We start from the raw sequence: 16,678 nt of genomic DNA on the forward strand, positions 1-16,678 counted from the left end.
TGTGTCCACAACACCGCTCCCAGAATTCTGCACTGCAGCAAGGTGATGGGCACCCATCAGCCCCAGCCCCTCGCCCCAGCAGCCCTTCCCCTGGTGCCCCCAATCACCCCCCACCAGAGCCTCTGAAGGAAAAGCAGGAGGCCAAGCAGGTTTCTGCTCCCTGAGAGGCTATTTCTCACTCACTGGTGGCTGCCCAGGTAGGTTCCTGGTCCCAGGAGCCCTAGCACCGTGCACTCAGTCCTCAGCTGGCTCTCTGAAGGTCCTGTGCCTGTCCCAGCTCCACCCCCCCCCGTGTCCCCCCCCCACCAGCCTGCCCGCCCGCCCCGCGGGAGCACCGGCTGAGAGCAGACACTCAACCTGCCTAACCTGTCTGACGTCATCATCTCTCCACCCACCTGGGCCCCAGGTCTCCACCACCTGCTCTTCCTGTTCTCAGCTTCCGTCCTCTTGGCTTCCTTGCAGCACCCCCACCAGCTAGAGCTTAGCCTCCCAGGCCCTGCCTAACCTCAAGTGGGCCCTCAAGCCCTCTGCCTGCAGAAGTTTCTTTACCCCCAATGAGAGGAGCGGCGGATCCAGGTCTGGAGAGCTGAGAGTAGAGGGTACTGAGCCAACGCGTACACCTGTCACCTCCGTCCCTGAAGCCACTCGTACCCTCCATGCGGAGCCAGGATGGGGAACAGAGCCGAGGAAGATTATAACTTTGTCTTCAAGGGTGAGTTGGGGTCCATAAAGAGAGAGACCGTCAGAGCCAGAGGGCACCCCTCCTGTCTTTTTACCTGTTACCAGGACTGTCCCCGGGTCCATCATTCCTTTGGAGAAGAAAGCAAGCTGCAGGGAGTGGGGGAGGGTCTGGTTACTGGGGCAAAAGTTCTGGAGCTGCTGGAGTGCTCTACTCCTGCAGATAATGATGTTGATCACTCCCCGGTGGGGCCCAAGTTAGGCCCCTCTGCTCCATTTGCAAAGGAAGCCCACATCCCTAGGAATTGTCAAGCGCGCAGTGCGAGAGATGGAGGTAAGACTTCAGAGAGGACTTCCCTCCTGAGAAGAGAGGGAATAACCTTGAGAGGAAAAAGCCCTGTTTCTGGGTGGATGTGCAGGAAAGAAGAGAAAGGAGAGCTCTGTCCATTTCGGGGTGAAGACAGGGAAGATGTAATAGATCGAGAGCAGGGTCTTATAGAACCTGGAAGACTCTGAGGGCTGGGGCCTTGTCTGCTGTCCCTTGGCAGCCCCTTTGGGCCCACATACCAGTCACAGGGTTGGCTTGGCTGCTCCTGGAAGTATGCATACATCTTTCCTGCTCCTTGCCCTCAGCCCCTGCATGGGACCCCTGTAGACCCCAGCCCCCGTGCACCCCCACCTCCACGTCTCCTTCAGGGCAGGGTGGACTGCAGAGCTGTGATTCCCAGTGCAGCCACCCCTCCCCACTGCCTCTCCCCGCCTAAGCCCCGCCCTCACTGGGGCTGGGACTCAGGCCACTCCGGTTGTGGAACCAGTACTCTGGGCCTCTGTCCAGGAAGGGGAGGCTGGGGCGGCCCTGTTACTAGTAGCTGCCCTTGCCCAAGCCCTTCTTTGTGCCAGCCCCGAGCTCGTGAGTCTCCATAATGACCCCAAAACGCATGTCTCCTTTTGCAAGCGTAGTGGTCAGGAGCCAGATCTCAGCTCTCTCGATTACCAGTTCGTGCAGGTTGGGGTCTCCAGAAGCAGACGCTGAGAAGTTTGGGGTATAAGGTGTCTATTCTGGCGGAAGGAAGGGAGAGGAGACACAGGGAGAAGCCAAACTGCAGCACAGGGTCACAGAGCCTTGGCAAAGGGCGGCGGGTGCTGTCCTGTCCTCACCTCGCGTCGGCCCCAGCTGCGGGCAGCCCCGGAGAGGCAGGGCGAGCTGAGGGAGCGGGGAGCTGGGGGCTCGTCCTTCCTCGAAGGCGGATCAGGGTGGCACACCTCTGTGTTTGCGAAGCCAGCCATGCTGTCTGGTACCAGCCGCTTCTCCACCAAGTGTCTGTTTTTCTCGCCTCTAAAAATGGGATGGTGGTGATCGTGGTACTTGCCTCCTGGCGCTGTGGTGGGGGTCAGAGTCAATACGTGGAAGGCTTTCAGGACGGTGCCTGGCACGTAGTAGGTGCTCAACCACTGTTGACACCTAGTGTCTCCGTTTTACAGACTGACAAATGGTCACAAAGTCAGTACTCAAGCCCAAGTCTCTGGGCCTCCAAAGCCCTTGCCCTGAGCACCTTCTGGGCGTGAAGGCAGGGCTAGGGGCCCAGCCACTGGCAGCGGTGAGCCGGGATGAGGGTCTCGGCAGGGGGGAGGCAGGAATACACACACACCCACGCCCACACTGCTCCCAGCTCCTTCCTTCCCTGCACACCTTCCAGGGGGCTTTATAGATTTTATAACAAGAAAACTGAAACCTAGAAAAGCTAAGCTGCTTGTTCAAGGTCACTAGCCGAGTGAGAGGCCAAGTGGGGACCAGCGCCCAGAATATGTGGCTCCCAGGGCGCCAGCCTAGGGGTCCTCCTGTAATCCTGGGTGTTCGCTCAGGGTTGTGCAATTTGTGGGTCATCCTTGCATCAGCCCCCCCCTCCCTACTCACCTGTGGTGGGTAAAGCTGGGCCCTGGATGCTGCGCACCAGCCCAGAGGCTCTTCACGCCCCCCACCCCCCATAGATCCCAGTCCTGGAAACCTGGCCATGAAAGAACTGACCTGCCAACAACTATCAGCCTGGGTGATATCTCGTTTACTTCTTGCAACAATCCAAAAAATAGTATTGTTACTCCCATATTTCATGTGAAAACGCATGTCAGGGTAGGCCTGTCCAACACTCAGCCCCGTGTTAACTGTCCCTCCTTGGGGACAGCTGGATCCTAACTTCTTACCCCCCTGAACTTTCCCCCCTCCCCAGATGCGTCACTTGCCAAATGTTCTCCCTGCATTTGTGTTCGCGTGGCGGCTTCCTGCCTGCATGCATGCGTGCACACATACACACGCACGCGCACACACGCATGCACATACACACACGCACACATGCATGCAGACACACATGCATGCATGCACATACACACGCACGCGTGCACGCACACCGAGCCTCCTCGTCCAGACAGGCACAATGCTGTCACGTGGCCTGGTCCAGAAACATGTGCCCTCCCCAGACCTACACCCCGTCCACATCCACACACCCTGCCAACCTCGTAGCCCTCAACCCCGACACCGTAAACAGCCCGCGGATGGCGCCCCATCCCAAGTGCAGGCTGCCCAGACCAAGAACGCTGTTAGGCCTGCAGCCCCAACTCTTGGCCCCTCACCTGGGCAGTCTGGAAGCCTCTGCCAGGAGGCCGGGCTCCTCCCTCAGTTTCCTGGGCTCAGCTCCTGCTCCCGATGGGTGCCCCCCGCCCCCCCAGCTCAGCCCCATCTCTCCTCTCCTGCAGTGGTGCTGATCGGCGAGTCAGGCGTGGGGAAGACCAATCTGCTGTCCCGGTTCACGCGGAACGAGTTCAGCCACGACAGCCGCACCACCATCGGGGTTGAGTTCTCCACCCGCACGGTCATGCTGGGCACGGCCGCTGTCAAGGCTCAGATCTGGGACACGGCTGGCCTGGAGCGGTACCGAGCCATCACCTCCGCGTGAGCCCGGGGCCGGGGGGCACTGGGGAAGCTGGGGAGTGCCTCCGGAGGAGAGGCCGCTGGGCCGTGTGCTCCCTGGGTGGAGCCCAGGACTCCGTGGCCCGGTGAGCCCCAGGGGCTGTGAGCCCCATGGCCTGAGGCCAGATGTGGTAGTACCAGCTGCTAGGGGGACAAGCAGCAGCTGCAGGACCACTTCCCAAGCCTTTGCTACGTGTCCGGGGGGTATGAGGCACTTTCCGTCGAGCATTTGGTGTAATCCTCAAAGTACCGTAGGACTAAGATGTTATAATTAATTCCTGCTTAATACAAGCACCCGAGGCTCAAGGAGGTGATGCCAGGGGGACCCAGGATGGGGGAGGCTGTGGGATCGAGAGTGGCCCCACTTCTGCTTTGCACTTGGCATCCTTTGCCATTTCACCACACACCTGAAGGGCTGGCCCCCGAGCCGCATCTTACTCAGAGGAGGCCGAGGCCACGCCAAACCCAGTCAGCGGCGGGCCAGATGTGAGGAAGGTGGTCTGCGGGTGTGACGGGGGACGGCAGCTGCCGAGGGGCAGCAAGCAGGAGTTCAGGGCTCAGTCACACACACTCTCAGCACTCTTGGACTGTTCACCAGAGCTCTTACGAGCCTCGGCTGACACATCGATAGAATGGGAGGAATCAGACAGCACAGTGTGAAGAAGCCCCACCTACTGCCAGGAGCGAGGCTGGGTGCTTGCAGGGATGGCCTCAGAGGGTCAGCTCGGGGACTGCTGCGTGGGGTGGGCATTTAGCTGGTCCTAGCAAGACATGACCATGGGACAGAAGAGGGCACCATGGCCCAGGAGCCACGTGAGGAACATGCCATGGAAGGTGGGCATCCCGGAGGCCGAGTTGACCGGGGTCCAGGTGCACATGGGTGGACAGCAAGGGCTAATATCAGAACAAAAGACCCAAGGAAGCCATGGCTAGGAAGGCGGGAGGAGCCAGTGGTTTCAGAGAAGGTGGGGCTGCTTTGGACGCCCCCCCTGCACCCCCCCTACCCCCCAGCTGTACCAGTAGCCCCGGAGGGCTCAACTTCAGGCCCAGAGCCTGGAGTTGCCCTGGCCAGATGTGGGCCCCTGGACCTGAGCTTCATGTTTCTCCATCTCCGGTACTCACCTCTGACCTTGCCTCTGTCGCCCCCCCAACCCCCCACCCAGGTACTATCGTGGTGCGGTGGGGGCCCTGCTGGTGTTTGACCTAACTAAGCACCAGACCTATGCCGTGGTGGAGCGCTGGCTGAAGGAGCTCTATGACCACGCCGAGGCCACGATCGTGGTCATGCTCGTGGGCAACAAGAGTGACCTCCAGCAGGCCCGGGAGGTACCCACTGAAGAGGCCCGAATGTTTGCCGGTGAGAGCCCACCACCACCCCGTCCGGCCCCTCCAGCCTGCCCCGGGCGCTCCAGCTCCCGCCGCCCCAGCCCCAGCTCCTGCCCTGGGGCCCCAGCCTGGACCTCCTCCATGGGGACCCCGACCTGCATCGCTTCTTCCTCGGAGTCTCCCAGCCCTCCTTTTGTCACCCTGTGTCCCTCATCATGTCCCACCACTTGCCCTAAGATTGTCTTTTTGGCCAATTATTTGTCGTTGCCTTTAAGGCAGGCCATTCCGTGATGCTCAGAGATCTGGGGTGCGGCAGGTGTGCCCCCCTGACCTTCTCTGGTCATGCTCCCCCAGGAGGCCTCTGGGGTCAGAGGCAGCAAGATGCAGTGGTTATGGGTATGGGCTCTGTTGTCCCAGGGCCTCACACCCCCTGGCCAGTCCCTTGTTCGGTCTCTCTGTGCTGCTGGGCTTCAGCTTCCTCCTGGGCGAAAAAGGGATCATAGTCAAATCTACCTCACAGGTGGTTTCAGGCATGAAATGAGCTATACGTGCCAAGGGGTTAGCACATTGCAAATGTACATGGTAAACATTAGGTAAATATTATTGTGTTTCCCTTCCTGCCAGAAAACAATGGGCTGCTATTCCTGGAGACCTCAGCCCTGGATTCCACCAATGTCGAGCTGGCCTTCGAGACTGTCCTCAAAGGTTAGAGCCCCTGCCTCCATCTGGGCAGCCCCATTCCATCCCTGAGGCTCTTGTGGGGGTAGGAATGCAGACAGCCAGCCCTTGCCTACCCCAGATGATTCCTTGGCCCCTGTGTGGGCCCCCAGCCTCCTCAGAGCCTCCCCAGTGCCCCCTCCCCACTCCGAGACTGAGGCTTGGGGAAGGAACCAGAAGGTCACACTTCCCAGGTAGCTAAGCGTTAGCCCTTCTCCACCCAGGTAAGTAGAAGGGACGCAGGTGCCCAAACTCCACTTCCTCCCAGCAAAGTCTCCTTGAAGTGTGGTCACACCCATGCTCGGTGAGTCCGCGCCTTGTGTGTAGGTGGCGTGGGCTCTCGGTCCTCTGACCCCGTCACTGCCCTCCGTCCCCCTCAGAGATCTTCAGCAAAGTGTCCAAGCAGAGGCAGAACAGTAGCCGGACCAACGCCATCACTCTGGGCAGTGCCCAGGCTGGGCAGGAGCCGGGCCCTGGCAAGAAGAGGGCCTGTTGCATCAGCCTCTGAGCCTGGCTAGCGCCCGCCCTGCCCCCACTGGCTTTTGGTGCCCCACTCCCACCCCAGCTCCAGGACCTCTGCCTGTCCTGTGGTTCCAGATGTCAGAGTGGTCCCATGAAGCTCCAAGATCTCCCCGATCCCCCCGCCCGTTTCTCTATTACCTGTCGTCCCCCCACCCCAGCCACACAGATTTGGCCTTCAAATAAAGCTGTGTTTTGTACCAATGGCAGGCCAGCCTGCTGCCTGCCATCCGTGCCTCCCCTTCACCTCTGGCCCCTCTGAGCTGGTGTTCCCCTCCCCGCCCCCCATCCTCCCCACCATACCCACTGCCCCCCAGGGCCAGCTGCCTCTGGAGTCCTGTGGTCTGGGGACAGTGCCAAGGGGGAGGGAGGGGCCCAGGCTTCCCTCTGCCAACCCCCAGGGCAGGTGGGGGAGGGAGGACAGCGTGGCCAAGAGGGGGTATCTGGAAGGAGAGACAAAGGAAATCACCCTCAGGCACCATCTGGTGCCTAGGGCCCTGGTGCCAAGAACTGAGGTCACTCCAATGCCAGGGGTGAGGGGAGGAGGCAGGGGGAGGTGTCGGAGAGAAGGGGGAGTCAGGGCCAGCCCTGTCTGTGTGTGCCTGGGAGGTGGGAGGTCGAAGCCTCCTACCCAGTTTGTGGCCTGAACCCCAGGGGGTGTGGGGTGTAGGGACGGACTGAATCTGGTGGGACGAGTGCGGAAGGTCTCCCAGCACACAGCCCTGGAGCTGGCTGGCCAGGGCAGGGTCTCCCACACCGGGCCTGGGCCTGCCGGGCCCCTGCTCTGAGGGACAGGCTGCACCCACACCCCCACCCCAGGAAGACTAGGTGGTAAATGGGGAGGAAAGGAGGGGACTGAAGGCCTGGAGACTCAAGTACGGAGCTGTGGAGAGCAGGTGGGAGCCGGCGTTTCCGGCAAGGGGGCAGGGCCCCCACAAGACTCCCCCCCACCACTCACAATACCCGGGTGGTCCCCTCCTCACTCGGCCCACCGCAGGTCAGACCCACATGCAGAGAAAGAGGCCAGAGCCTTAATTAATAATACTTTTAATAAAATTAAGTTCTTAATAGCACATTTAATACATTAACCCTCCCCCTTCTTGGTTTCTCTGCATTTTGTGCAACATCACTTTGACTTGATTATTCATGGGTCCGTTTTGTTTCCCGCCTTTATCTTGCTTTTGAAATATTTTTCCTTGGTGGATTTGTACGTGTCTTCACTAGATGCCTCAAATTAAGTCTGACCACAATCCTACTCTACTTTCTACAGTGGAGAGACCATCCCCCTGCCCCAGGGCTGTCTCCCCTCCCACCCTACCCCACCCGCACCCTCCAGCGGGAAAGGGGAAGCCCTCCCCACCCCAGACTCTACCTTCCCAAACTAGCGGGGTTTCTAGGACAAAAAGAGCAGGGGGAATCTCCCTAGGTGGGGTGAGAAGAGTAAACTGGGGAGAGGGAGATGTGTTTGGGGCCTAGGGCCAGGGAGGGCCACGCCGGAGTCTCAGGTGTGAAGATGCAGGCTCCCCGTGCTCCCCGGGACAGGAGGGCGGCTGGCCCTGAGCTAGGGCTGGTAGAAGGCAAGTGCTAGAAAACATTAGGTGATTTCTCACATGCAAAAGCCATGCTCCCCAGTTTTCTGTGGGGAGGGTGATGTGCCCCCAGGCCAGGGCACCCTGGGTGGCCCCTACACGAACACTTAGAGCTGGAGGGGAGCTGAAGCACAGGACTAGGGGAGCGTCCCCCCAAGTCCCTTCTGCCCGCCCCCTGCCTTCGCACCCCAGAGGGGCCGTTCTCCCAGGCCTTCAAGGACAGTATCTCCGCTGTACCCCAGGGGGTGGGAAGTCATTCTTGGAGTCTAACTTCTGAGACAATAAAGCCTGGAGAGCACAGTGCAGCAGGAAAGAGACGTGACTGAGATTGTTAATCCCACCAGGGCCACGGAGGCCAAAAGCTAAGTGGGATACTGGGTGGGAATGAGGACAGAGGACTGAACCCCAGTCCTCGTGAAGCTCTGAGAACGTGCGAAGTGTGTGCGTGTCTGTGTCTAGAATGACCTACCAGGCTCCTGAATCAATCCCTCATGGGGTGGATTGAGGTTACACTTCAAGAAGGACTTCCTCGGGCCTGGGAGAAGCAGGCCCGGGAGGGTCTGAGCTGAGCAGTCTCCACCCTCCCTGAGAGCCCCAAGAGGACACAGCACTTTGGAGTAAGGACTGCTCTGCAGAGACCTGGGGACGGACTGGGTGGCAGGCCCCCAGGGGCAAGGGCACAGGGGAGGGTGCAGGTGAATGCGCTCACCTTCTCCGCTGCCCTGGCCTGGCTCCCATGTGGTTGAAATGATCAATGTCCATCTTTCAAAGACCCTGGGGACTGAGCCCCTTATCTGTTTGTCCTACAATTTAAAAACCCAAGGATTCTCAGAATCAACCCCAGCAGACTGGAAGCTCCAACCTCATCTAGCAACCTGCTCCCACCCTGGTATCTGGAGATGGGGGATTCCTCACATGCAGGGTGGACTTGACCGCTTCCCTCATCTACTTTCCTTTTCGTTACAACTTTTATACATTCTACTGGACCCAGGGGCCCTCGATGCTACTAAACTTTAAGCTATCTGAATATCATCTACTAAGTAACTAGTAATTCTTTCTTTTTCTCTAGGATTATATGAAATAAATTTGAATTATTATTATTATTAATAATTATTATTTTGTAGTATTCTTTTCTTTTAAACCCCTCGGTTTCTTTCTTTTTCTTCTCTCTCTCTCTCTCTCTCTCATTTTTGGTTAAACAAAACAAAACAAAACAAAACTATTTCTCTTAAATCTCGCACCTCTCTGAGGGTTCCCGCAGGCCTGCTAGGCCTCAGCTCTGGACTTCCCCTCCCCACTCGCCCCTGGGACAGGGCAGGGGAAGGGGGGGGCAGCCCAGGATCCTCAGTCCAAGCGCGTCTTCCTTTCTTGTTAATCCCTTTCTTTGTTTGGCTCTGCCGGCTCCCCGGAGGGGGAGGGGAGAGGGGAGGGGGCCCATGGAGTGAAATCCAATCTACTAGCGGGGGCCCCAGAGGGACCAGGTTCCCCCAGCCCCCCATCTCCACCACATATCCCAGGATGCTCCCCACGAAAAGCAAATGACATTCCTCCCCAAAAAAAAGCGGGGGAAAAAAGGAACGTAAACCCGAACATATATTAAAAACACTTTTTTTTTTAAGATTTAACTCTGAATACAAATGTATTTTTTTTCTTCTTCTCTCCCTACATATATTCTAAACCTTCTAAAGTTTTTTTATTTTTTTTAAGGATCACTTTATCATAAAATAAAATATCCTTTTCATATAATAAATTACCTAATAAAAAGTCTTTTTTTCATATTAGCCCAGGTTCTTTGCTACATTTATACGGTAATAAACGCCTTTATTAAAATAGAATATTAAATTATAAAGAACTGCTTTTTTTTTTTTTTGCTATTTTTGTTTTGTCTCCTCTGTGTTGTTCGCCTATCTCGCTCCCTCTCGCGCTCTTTCTCTCCTCTGTTTTGTCTCTCACTATGTGTGTTTTGCGTTGGTTTCTAGGTTCGGCTCAGTTAGTAAGGGGGGGACTGAATTTTCTGAGCCCCCTAGCCTAACAGTCTTCTGCCTTTGTGGGTAAGAAGTGGAGAGGGGGAGGGGGATCAACAGACGGACACCCCTTCTTCCCACCCCCCTCCCCACCCTCGGCGAGGCGACCGAGGGCGCCCATTTGGTTTGGTTTCTATTGTACAGACATCTCAGGATGGCTCACATTGGCGGGAAGGAGGGAAGTTGTCACAGGCCACTTTCCTGACTGTGACCTCCTTCCTCTCCCCTCCCTGGCTGGTGGTCTGGAGGGGTAGGCTGAGGAGAGGTGAGTGAATTCACAACAGGAGGAAGGAGAGGAGGAAATCCCCCCTGTACCCCCATCCCTGCACCCCCTCTCCGTCAGATAGAATGGGACTCCCGAGCGTAAGTGCTCAGAGATCACCCAGAACAGTCCCACCCCACTATATACAAGGATCTCCCGGGACCCCCAGGGACCCCCATCCCCCACCCTCTCCTGGCCCGGCCAGCGGAACCAGGAGGGTGGGAGGCTGGTGGCAGCCCCAGGTGAGCCTTGGGAAGCAGTGGAGGAGGGGTGCCAGGCCTGTTAGCAATCCCGGACCGGACGCTGCTGCACGCCAATCCCACCTGACCCAGCACTGAGCTCTCTCTGAAAACCCAGCCTCTCTCCTCAACCACAATGGTTGGGACAGAGACTTCATGATTTGCTCGCTAATAGGGGTTTGGGTCAGGTCCAGAGAGGGGGCACAGGGCGTGGGAGCTGCAGGGGAGGGCAGCCTCCTGTCCACCAGCCTCTCCACCTGCCTCAGGCTCCTTCCTGCCCCTTCAACAGCAGATACACTACCCTGCCTCTCCTGCTACCCTGCCTCTCCTCCGCCTGCCGCCAGAAGACCCAGCCCAAGAATTGTTCCCTAAATACAATGCCCAAAGATGGTAGAGGCAGAGGTTTGACCCTTGATGTACCCCAGTATTAGTCCCCTCCTCAAATTTTCACTGAGAATGGGGATACATTCCATCAAAAATTCGAGGTGTTTCTTTGGAGGAGTGGGGAGGGCCTCCAGATGCCAGAAGAGGAATTAAGGAGGGGGTCATCCAAATGCTCTTCTCCCCTACTTCTCCCCAGGGGGACGGTGAGCCCAAAGCTGGACTAGAAGGGGCAGGAGGGAGGGGGAGAAGGGAAGAAAGAGACAGAGGAGGACAGAGCTGGGAGTGACAGCCATCAGGGGGAAGCAAAGAGGAGAGCTGGTGGAAAGAGCAAAGGGGAGAGGAGGGCCCGACCAGAGGAAAGATGGGGAGGAGAGGGTGAGGGGCAGCCGGAGGGGCCGAGAGGAGCTCCATCTCCAGACCCCTCCACCCAGCTCTGTGGGGAGATGAGCTCTGAGCCCTTTATGGATTGACATGCTTCCCCGCCCCCCCAACCCCAGGGAATCTGTGCAGACTTCTGAAAGGGCCCCAACTCCCTTAGACCACTGGAAACCCTGGAGCAGATGCCCAACCAGGCTATGGTGGTGGTGGTGGGGGGGGGGGGTCCAAAGGGTCAGGTGAGGAGGTCAAAGATCAGGGCCAGAGAGGGCTCGAGGGTTGGAAAGAGCATCTCTAGATACGGATGGTAATTCTCCCCCTCCCTTTCCCCGATGCCCTCCACAGAGGAAGGGGTAGTGGGACGCAGATGGGGGGGTGGACCGAGGGGGTCAGGATGCCTTAAGGGCCACCTCTGGCAAAACAAAAGTTCCTCGTAGCTGCTTCCAGATTGAAGGGTGTGTTGAGGTATCAGAGTTGTAACTCTAGTAAAATTTCCTGCCTGGCCCCCTCCCAACCTTTCCAGGACGGGGTGACCAGAGGCTCTGAAGGTGGCCCACCCCCCACCCCCCCACCCCCGCCACCGTCGCCTCCCCTCCCCCTCCCCATGGATCGAGTGTCTCTAAGCACCTTGCCCTCAGATCACTGATTTCCAAAAGGCCCCAGTGGAAAACAGATCCAGGGCGCCCCCCCTCCCCCGGGGAGGGAGCCAGGAGGCCGGGGCAGGGGGCTTAGGAGAATATTCGGATGGCTTGCGTGGCCGTGATGTGGCAGACGGGACACTCCGGGTCGGTCCTCTCGCAGATGCGCACTGCACACTCCATGCAGAACAGGTTGTGTCCGCAGGGCACGAGGGCGGCCGTCACCTCGCTCTCGAAGCACACCATGCAGTCCCGCCCGCCGCCGGGGCTCCGCAGGCCGCCCCCCAGTTTGGAGAAGCCCTGCAGCGGCTCTCCCGGCGGGCGTCTGGGCAGTCCGGCCAGCTCAGGCCCCGCCGAGGCAGCGGGAGAGCGGTGCGCCCCCGGCGGCGCGGCGCGGGCCTTGGCGGACGAGGACGACGACGAGGCGGCGGCGGAGAAGAGCACCGAGGTGGGCGCGGCGTTCTCCTGGCCCGCCCAGAGCGGGGGGCTGGTCTCGGCCACGCCGTAGTACACGTCCTGCTTGCCCACGCCGTAGCCCGGGAACAGGTAGCCGCCGTAGCCGAAGTCCCCGCCCTGCTCGCCCAGGCGCGGGGCCTCGAAGCCGGAGTCCACGGCGCACTCGCCGATGCACCCCAGGCTGTTCTGGCGGAAGGTGGAGAGCGGCTTGCAGCCGGGCGGGTGCACCCGCCAGGCCTCCGAGTAGCGGCTGTCCAGGCCGGCGTCGGGGCTCCCCGCCAGGAAGTCGTTCTCGTTGTTGTACTCGAGGATCTTGCCCGTGCGCACCGCGATGTGCGTCTCGATCTCCTCGCGCGCGCGCTCCACGTTCCCCGGCGCACCGGTGATCTCGAACACCGGGTCGCGGTCGCGGCTCGGCGTGATGATGTACGTGTTGGTCTGCTGCTGGATGCGCTTGATGGTTGCCCCCTTGGGGCCCACCACCAGCCCCACCACGCGGTAGGGGACCCGCACGCGGATGGTCACCTGGCCGGGCAGGGCAGGAGCCACGCCAAAGGCGGCGCCCGACTTGTTGCGCGAGGCGCGGATCATGGAGAAGTGCTCGGCCGCCGAGATGATTTCGCGTCGGGCTGTGGCCACGTCCTCCCGCCGCCCGGTCACCATGAACACGGGCTCCTCGCCGCGCACCGGCGTCTTGATGTACGTGTTGGTCTTGGCCCTCAGAGCCTTAATCTTGCAGCCTGGGATGGGGTGGGGGGGGAGTGGAGAGAGAAGGAAACTCACAGGGCAAGGTCTGCGCTGGGGCCAGTCAGCTCCCGATCGCTACTCAGAGACGCCAGCCGCGGGAGCGAACGCACCCTGCCTCCAACAGTCCGCTCTCCGATCTCCCCAACGTCAACCACAGATTTCCAAATGTGCCAGCCTTTCGTCCGGTTCCATGCAGGCCCCTCCCAATTCAATCACTCCCTGAAACCAGAAAATAACCACTGACCCTCCCAGACAAGCTGCTAACCTCAAATCGACCAACTTCTCCCACCCATGCGCCCTTTCCTCAATTTCTCTACTGATTCCTGGCCACTCACAAACTTCCAGATCACTTCATCACACACCCTTCCCTCCCACCACGAAAGTCTGTCACTGACCTTGAGCTTTCCACAGATCCCCAAAGTACTCAGGAACCCCACAATCTACTCCTGACTTGAGCTCCATTCATTAAAAGTGTCCTCCAGTCTACTCGGGGACCACTGACACCCATTTGCTGTATGATCTGTGATTCCCCCCCCCCCATTAATGTCTCTCAGAGGGCCCCACATTCATAGCAAGTTTGCAGCAACTCGCAGAGTGTGGGAGACTGGGAAGGGTCTGAGAATCAGAGTTTCAAGAGGGAAAGAAGACGTATGAAGATGCAAAGAATGATGTGTGAGGGCCAGCCCCTGACCCCATGGACACTCGGGCCACCCTGTCTGCTGGGGGCAGGAGAGCTGAGCCGGGCTGGGGACTGAGGAGGTGAGGGACCCATACTCGTGCTCTGAAGCAGGAGTGGGTTACAGCTGGGAGACTGCAGGGAGAGGCAGGAAGAGAAAGAGGAAAGCCGAGACAAAGAGAGACAAAGAGGGAGAAGGGGAAGAGAAGAGTCAGGGAGACTGGCACGGCCACAGCGTCTCTAAAGGCTACAGTCCTCGGACGGCCGACTGGCCAAGCCTCTCTCCTCCTCTCCCGAGTCCCTCTCCCTGCCCCTCGCTTCACACACAGCCAGGCTCACCCGCTTTCTCGGGGCACACAGGCCACACGTGTGTGAGTCTGCACACACATGGACCTAAGAGCCATGATGCACTGTGTGCCTTTATTTAAACAACACTTGGGGTGCACACCCAGGGTGCACACGCGCGCACACGCACACACACGGATGGCCGGTGTTCGACCTTTCATACACCCCACTCTCCCACCTCCATCAACCCCGGCCCTCAAAGGGCACATTCCTCTGCACACCCCCAACTTTTGCCCCCAGGCACACGCACACACGTTCACACCCCTCTCCAGGTACACACTCCCTGTCCCCTTTCTCATCCCCCCACCACATGACCTCTTCCCCCCAAAACCAATGCCAGCAGTCCTAGCTTCCGACTCTGCCCCAGCCCTCCAGCAACAGGCCTGAGGTGAGCTCATTGGCTTCCTCTCCTTCCTTCACTCCAGATGGCTTCTTCTCCAGCCCCACCAGATTGGCAGGTGGGAGGATGGAGTGGGTTGGGGGCAGTGCTCCTCACCTTCAAGAGGCCTCAGGAAGGAGAATTTGCTCCTCCCTTTTTTGTCTTCAGACCTCTTGGCAGTTGAGAAGTCCTACCTGTTGTCAAGCCCACATCCTTGCTGCTTTAATGTCGGTAAATGTTTGTCCTAAGTGTGAGGCACAGAGGGGTGAGGAACCGTGATTCCTTCTACAACTCTCCACTCCCACGGCCTCTGCTAGGCACCCGGGTGCTGGCTCTAAGTTCTGGGCCCATCAACTTAAGTGAGAGCTGGGTATCTTTGGGGGTTGGGGTTGGGGTTGGGGTGAGGCAGACAGGCTGGGGGCAGGAGAGGAAGAAAGAAAGCTAGAGGCCCGGAGGCGCAGAATGGGTGGACCTCATCCTGGGGTTGGGAACCCTGGAGAAGCATCTCTGGAAGGGAAGACCGCAGGGCTTCACCTTTCTAGAGGTCAGAAAGATGCATGCTGGCACTGCAGCAGGGGAGGGGGGTTAGACAAGAGGGAGGACTTCCGCGTACTTAAGGACCAAGGGGAGGCTTCTCTTCTCTGAATAGGAGAAATGCCCCCACTTGTCTGAGAGACAGGCCCATCTGCTGAGAGGCAGAAGAATGACTCCATGAAATCCTGGGGCCTCCCAAGACCACCCCCACATCCAAGAAAAGATATCAGTGTCCCCGCCCAATTCCAGGGCCCTGGGTCCCTAGTTTCTGGCAACAAGAGGAAACCCAACTTTTTGAACCAGAAATCTCAAGAGATGGAGCGCCCCAGGGGGATGAGGGCTGTGCAGGGGAGTGGCATCTTCCCCTCCTCCATTCTGGATCTCACGGCAAAATGCCCCCAACCCCCAAGCACTTGGGGCAGATGAGGTGGGGTGTGCGGTAGGGGCCCCCCCCCCCCGGCTCGCCCCCCCCCCCCCCCCCCCCCCCCTGCCGGCAGCAGGCCTCCTCCCTCACTCCCGGGCCCGCCCGGAAGGCAGCTCTTCTATTGTTCCCCACGGTGGGACAGCTCCTCCCCTGCTCCTCCCCCACCCCACACCTCCCCAGCCCAGCCCCCTTGCAATTTCCAAATCCCACCCCCCCACTCCCCTTTGGGAAACCGGGAGAGGGAAGGGTCCCCAAGATCCCGTCTGCTCAATCTGGACCCTCACCAACACTCCCACCCCCGCCCGCCCAGGGATGCTGGAGTGAAGGAGGGTGTGGTATCAGACACACTACACTGGATTAATTCTACACCCCCCCCCCAACAACACACCCAGACACACGCCCTCCAACCAGACCTCCACGTGAAGGTTTCGCACCCCCCAGCATGCCCCCTCCTGCCCTGTCCTACTCTCACACTACCAGAGACCCCTCTCCAGGCCTCTGGCCCCTGGCCGTGGCCAGCCCAGAACAAAAGCCTGAGAAGGAGGAGGACAGGTCCACGCCAGGACGTGGCACTTCGTTGGAGGCACCCCTTCCAAAACCCCACAGATCGTTCAACTTTGGTGTGTGGGTGACCACAGGACTCCCTCCTCCCAGCAGCCCCCCTCCCCACCTCTCCCCTGGGCTGGGACCCTCCCATGAGCCACACCCCCTTCCATTCCTGCACTCAGCCCAACAAAGAGACAGATACTCAGTCTGGCTTCCCGGGCCAGGTCTCCCCCAAAGTCTGTAACTCCAGCTGTAGGGGGTCCCAGGGGTGCCCCCTCCCCAACCTACTAGCAGATCCCGGAGCAGGGGCTTCTGAGTAACTCTTTGCACATTCCGCCAGTTTTCCTGGCTAAGAGTGGACATGCCCTCCGGACAGCCTCCCAGGATTGGGAGACCGATCCCCTCCCTTTTCCCTCTCTCCACGAGAGGATATTTCTTTGTCTAAAGGCAGAGCCCTCGGGAAGGAAATATCTGAAGAACAGCCCCGACTGGGGGTAGCAGGGAACTTTGTGGCACTTGGAAATCGGGGGAGGGGGCGGTTCCCCCTTTGTGGGGAAGGGACAGAGCCAGAGGCGGGCAAGGAGAGAGGAAATGAACTTTCCGTGCTGGGATGGGGGTGCCCCCCACTCCAGTCCCTCTCCGCGGCCCCGGCGCCCTCTTACCTTGCCTGCCCACGATCTCGGCCACGTGCTCGGAGGTGGGCACGGGGACACACTCGGTGGTGTTGCTGCTGCCCTTCAGGCGCAGCTCGGCCTCTTTGTAGAGAGCGCAGAGCTTGGCGTCGCTGGCCCCTTTGGGGGCGGTGGGGGGCTGGGGCGTCTGCGCCGCGGGGGCCGCCGGCGGGGCGGCCGGGGGCGC

At 59.3% G+C, this 16,678-nt stretch overlaps 2 protein-coding genes across 2 annotated transcripts in view; one reads left to right on the top strand and one right to left on the bottom strand.

Moving 5' to 3' along the window:
• The first annotated feature begins 405 nt into the window (after window positions 1–405).
• Window positions 406–6,406, top strand: RAB25 (RAB25, member RAS oncogene family). The gene is made up of 5 exons (XM_035009475.1): window positions 406–712; window positions 3,427–3,622; window positions 4,804–4,997; window positions 5,591–5,671; window positions 6,064–6,406. Exons 1-5 carry the CDS (start codon window positions 670–672, stop codon window positions 6,189–6,191), a joined length of 642 nt encoding a protein of 213 aa, XP_034865366.1. The 5' UTR covers window positions 406–669; the 3' UTR covers window positions 6,192–6,406.
• Window positions 6,407–11,679: 5,273 nt separating this feature from the next.
• MEX3A (mex-3 RNA binding family member A) overlaps window positions 11,680–16,678 on the bottom strand; it is a 5,681-nt gene continuing 682 nt past the window's right edge. Inside the window, exons 2-3 of the mRNA XM_035009572.1 lie at window positions 16,483–16,674; window positions 11,680–12,909 (exon numbers count right to left, since the gene is read on the bottom strand). Coding sequence (XP_034865463.1) covers window positions 11,804–12,909; window positions 16,483–16,674 — 1,298 coding nt within the window. The 3' untranslated portion in view covers window positions 11,680–11,803. The remainder of the gene's footprint in view (window positions 12,910–16,482; window positions 16,675–16,678) is intronic.

Source organism: Mirounga leonina, unplaced genomic scaffold (genome assembly GCF_011800145.1).
Source record: "Mirounga leonina isolate KUSES-001 unplaced genomic scaffold, KU_Mleo_1.0 Mir_154, whole genome shotgun sequence".
NCBI lineage: Eukaryota > Metazoa > Chordata > Mammalia > Carnivora > Phocidae > Mirounga > Mirounga leonina.

Bases quoted from the DNA above. Each gene is read 5' to 3' on its own strand.
- RAB25 (XM_035009475.1), top strand. From the start codon at position 670: ATGGGGAACAGAGCCGAGGAAGATTATAACTTTGTCTTCAAGG. The intron at 713-3,426 runs GTGAGTTGGGGT...CCTCTCCTGCAG, and splicing joins TTATAACTTTGTCTTCAAGG to TGGTGCTGATCGGCGAGTCA. The intron at 5,672-6,063 runs GTTAGAGCCCCT...CGTCCCCCTCAG, and splicing joins CTTCGAGACTGTCCTCAAAG to AGATCTTCAGCAAAGTGTCC.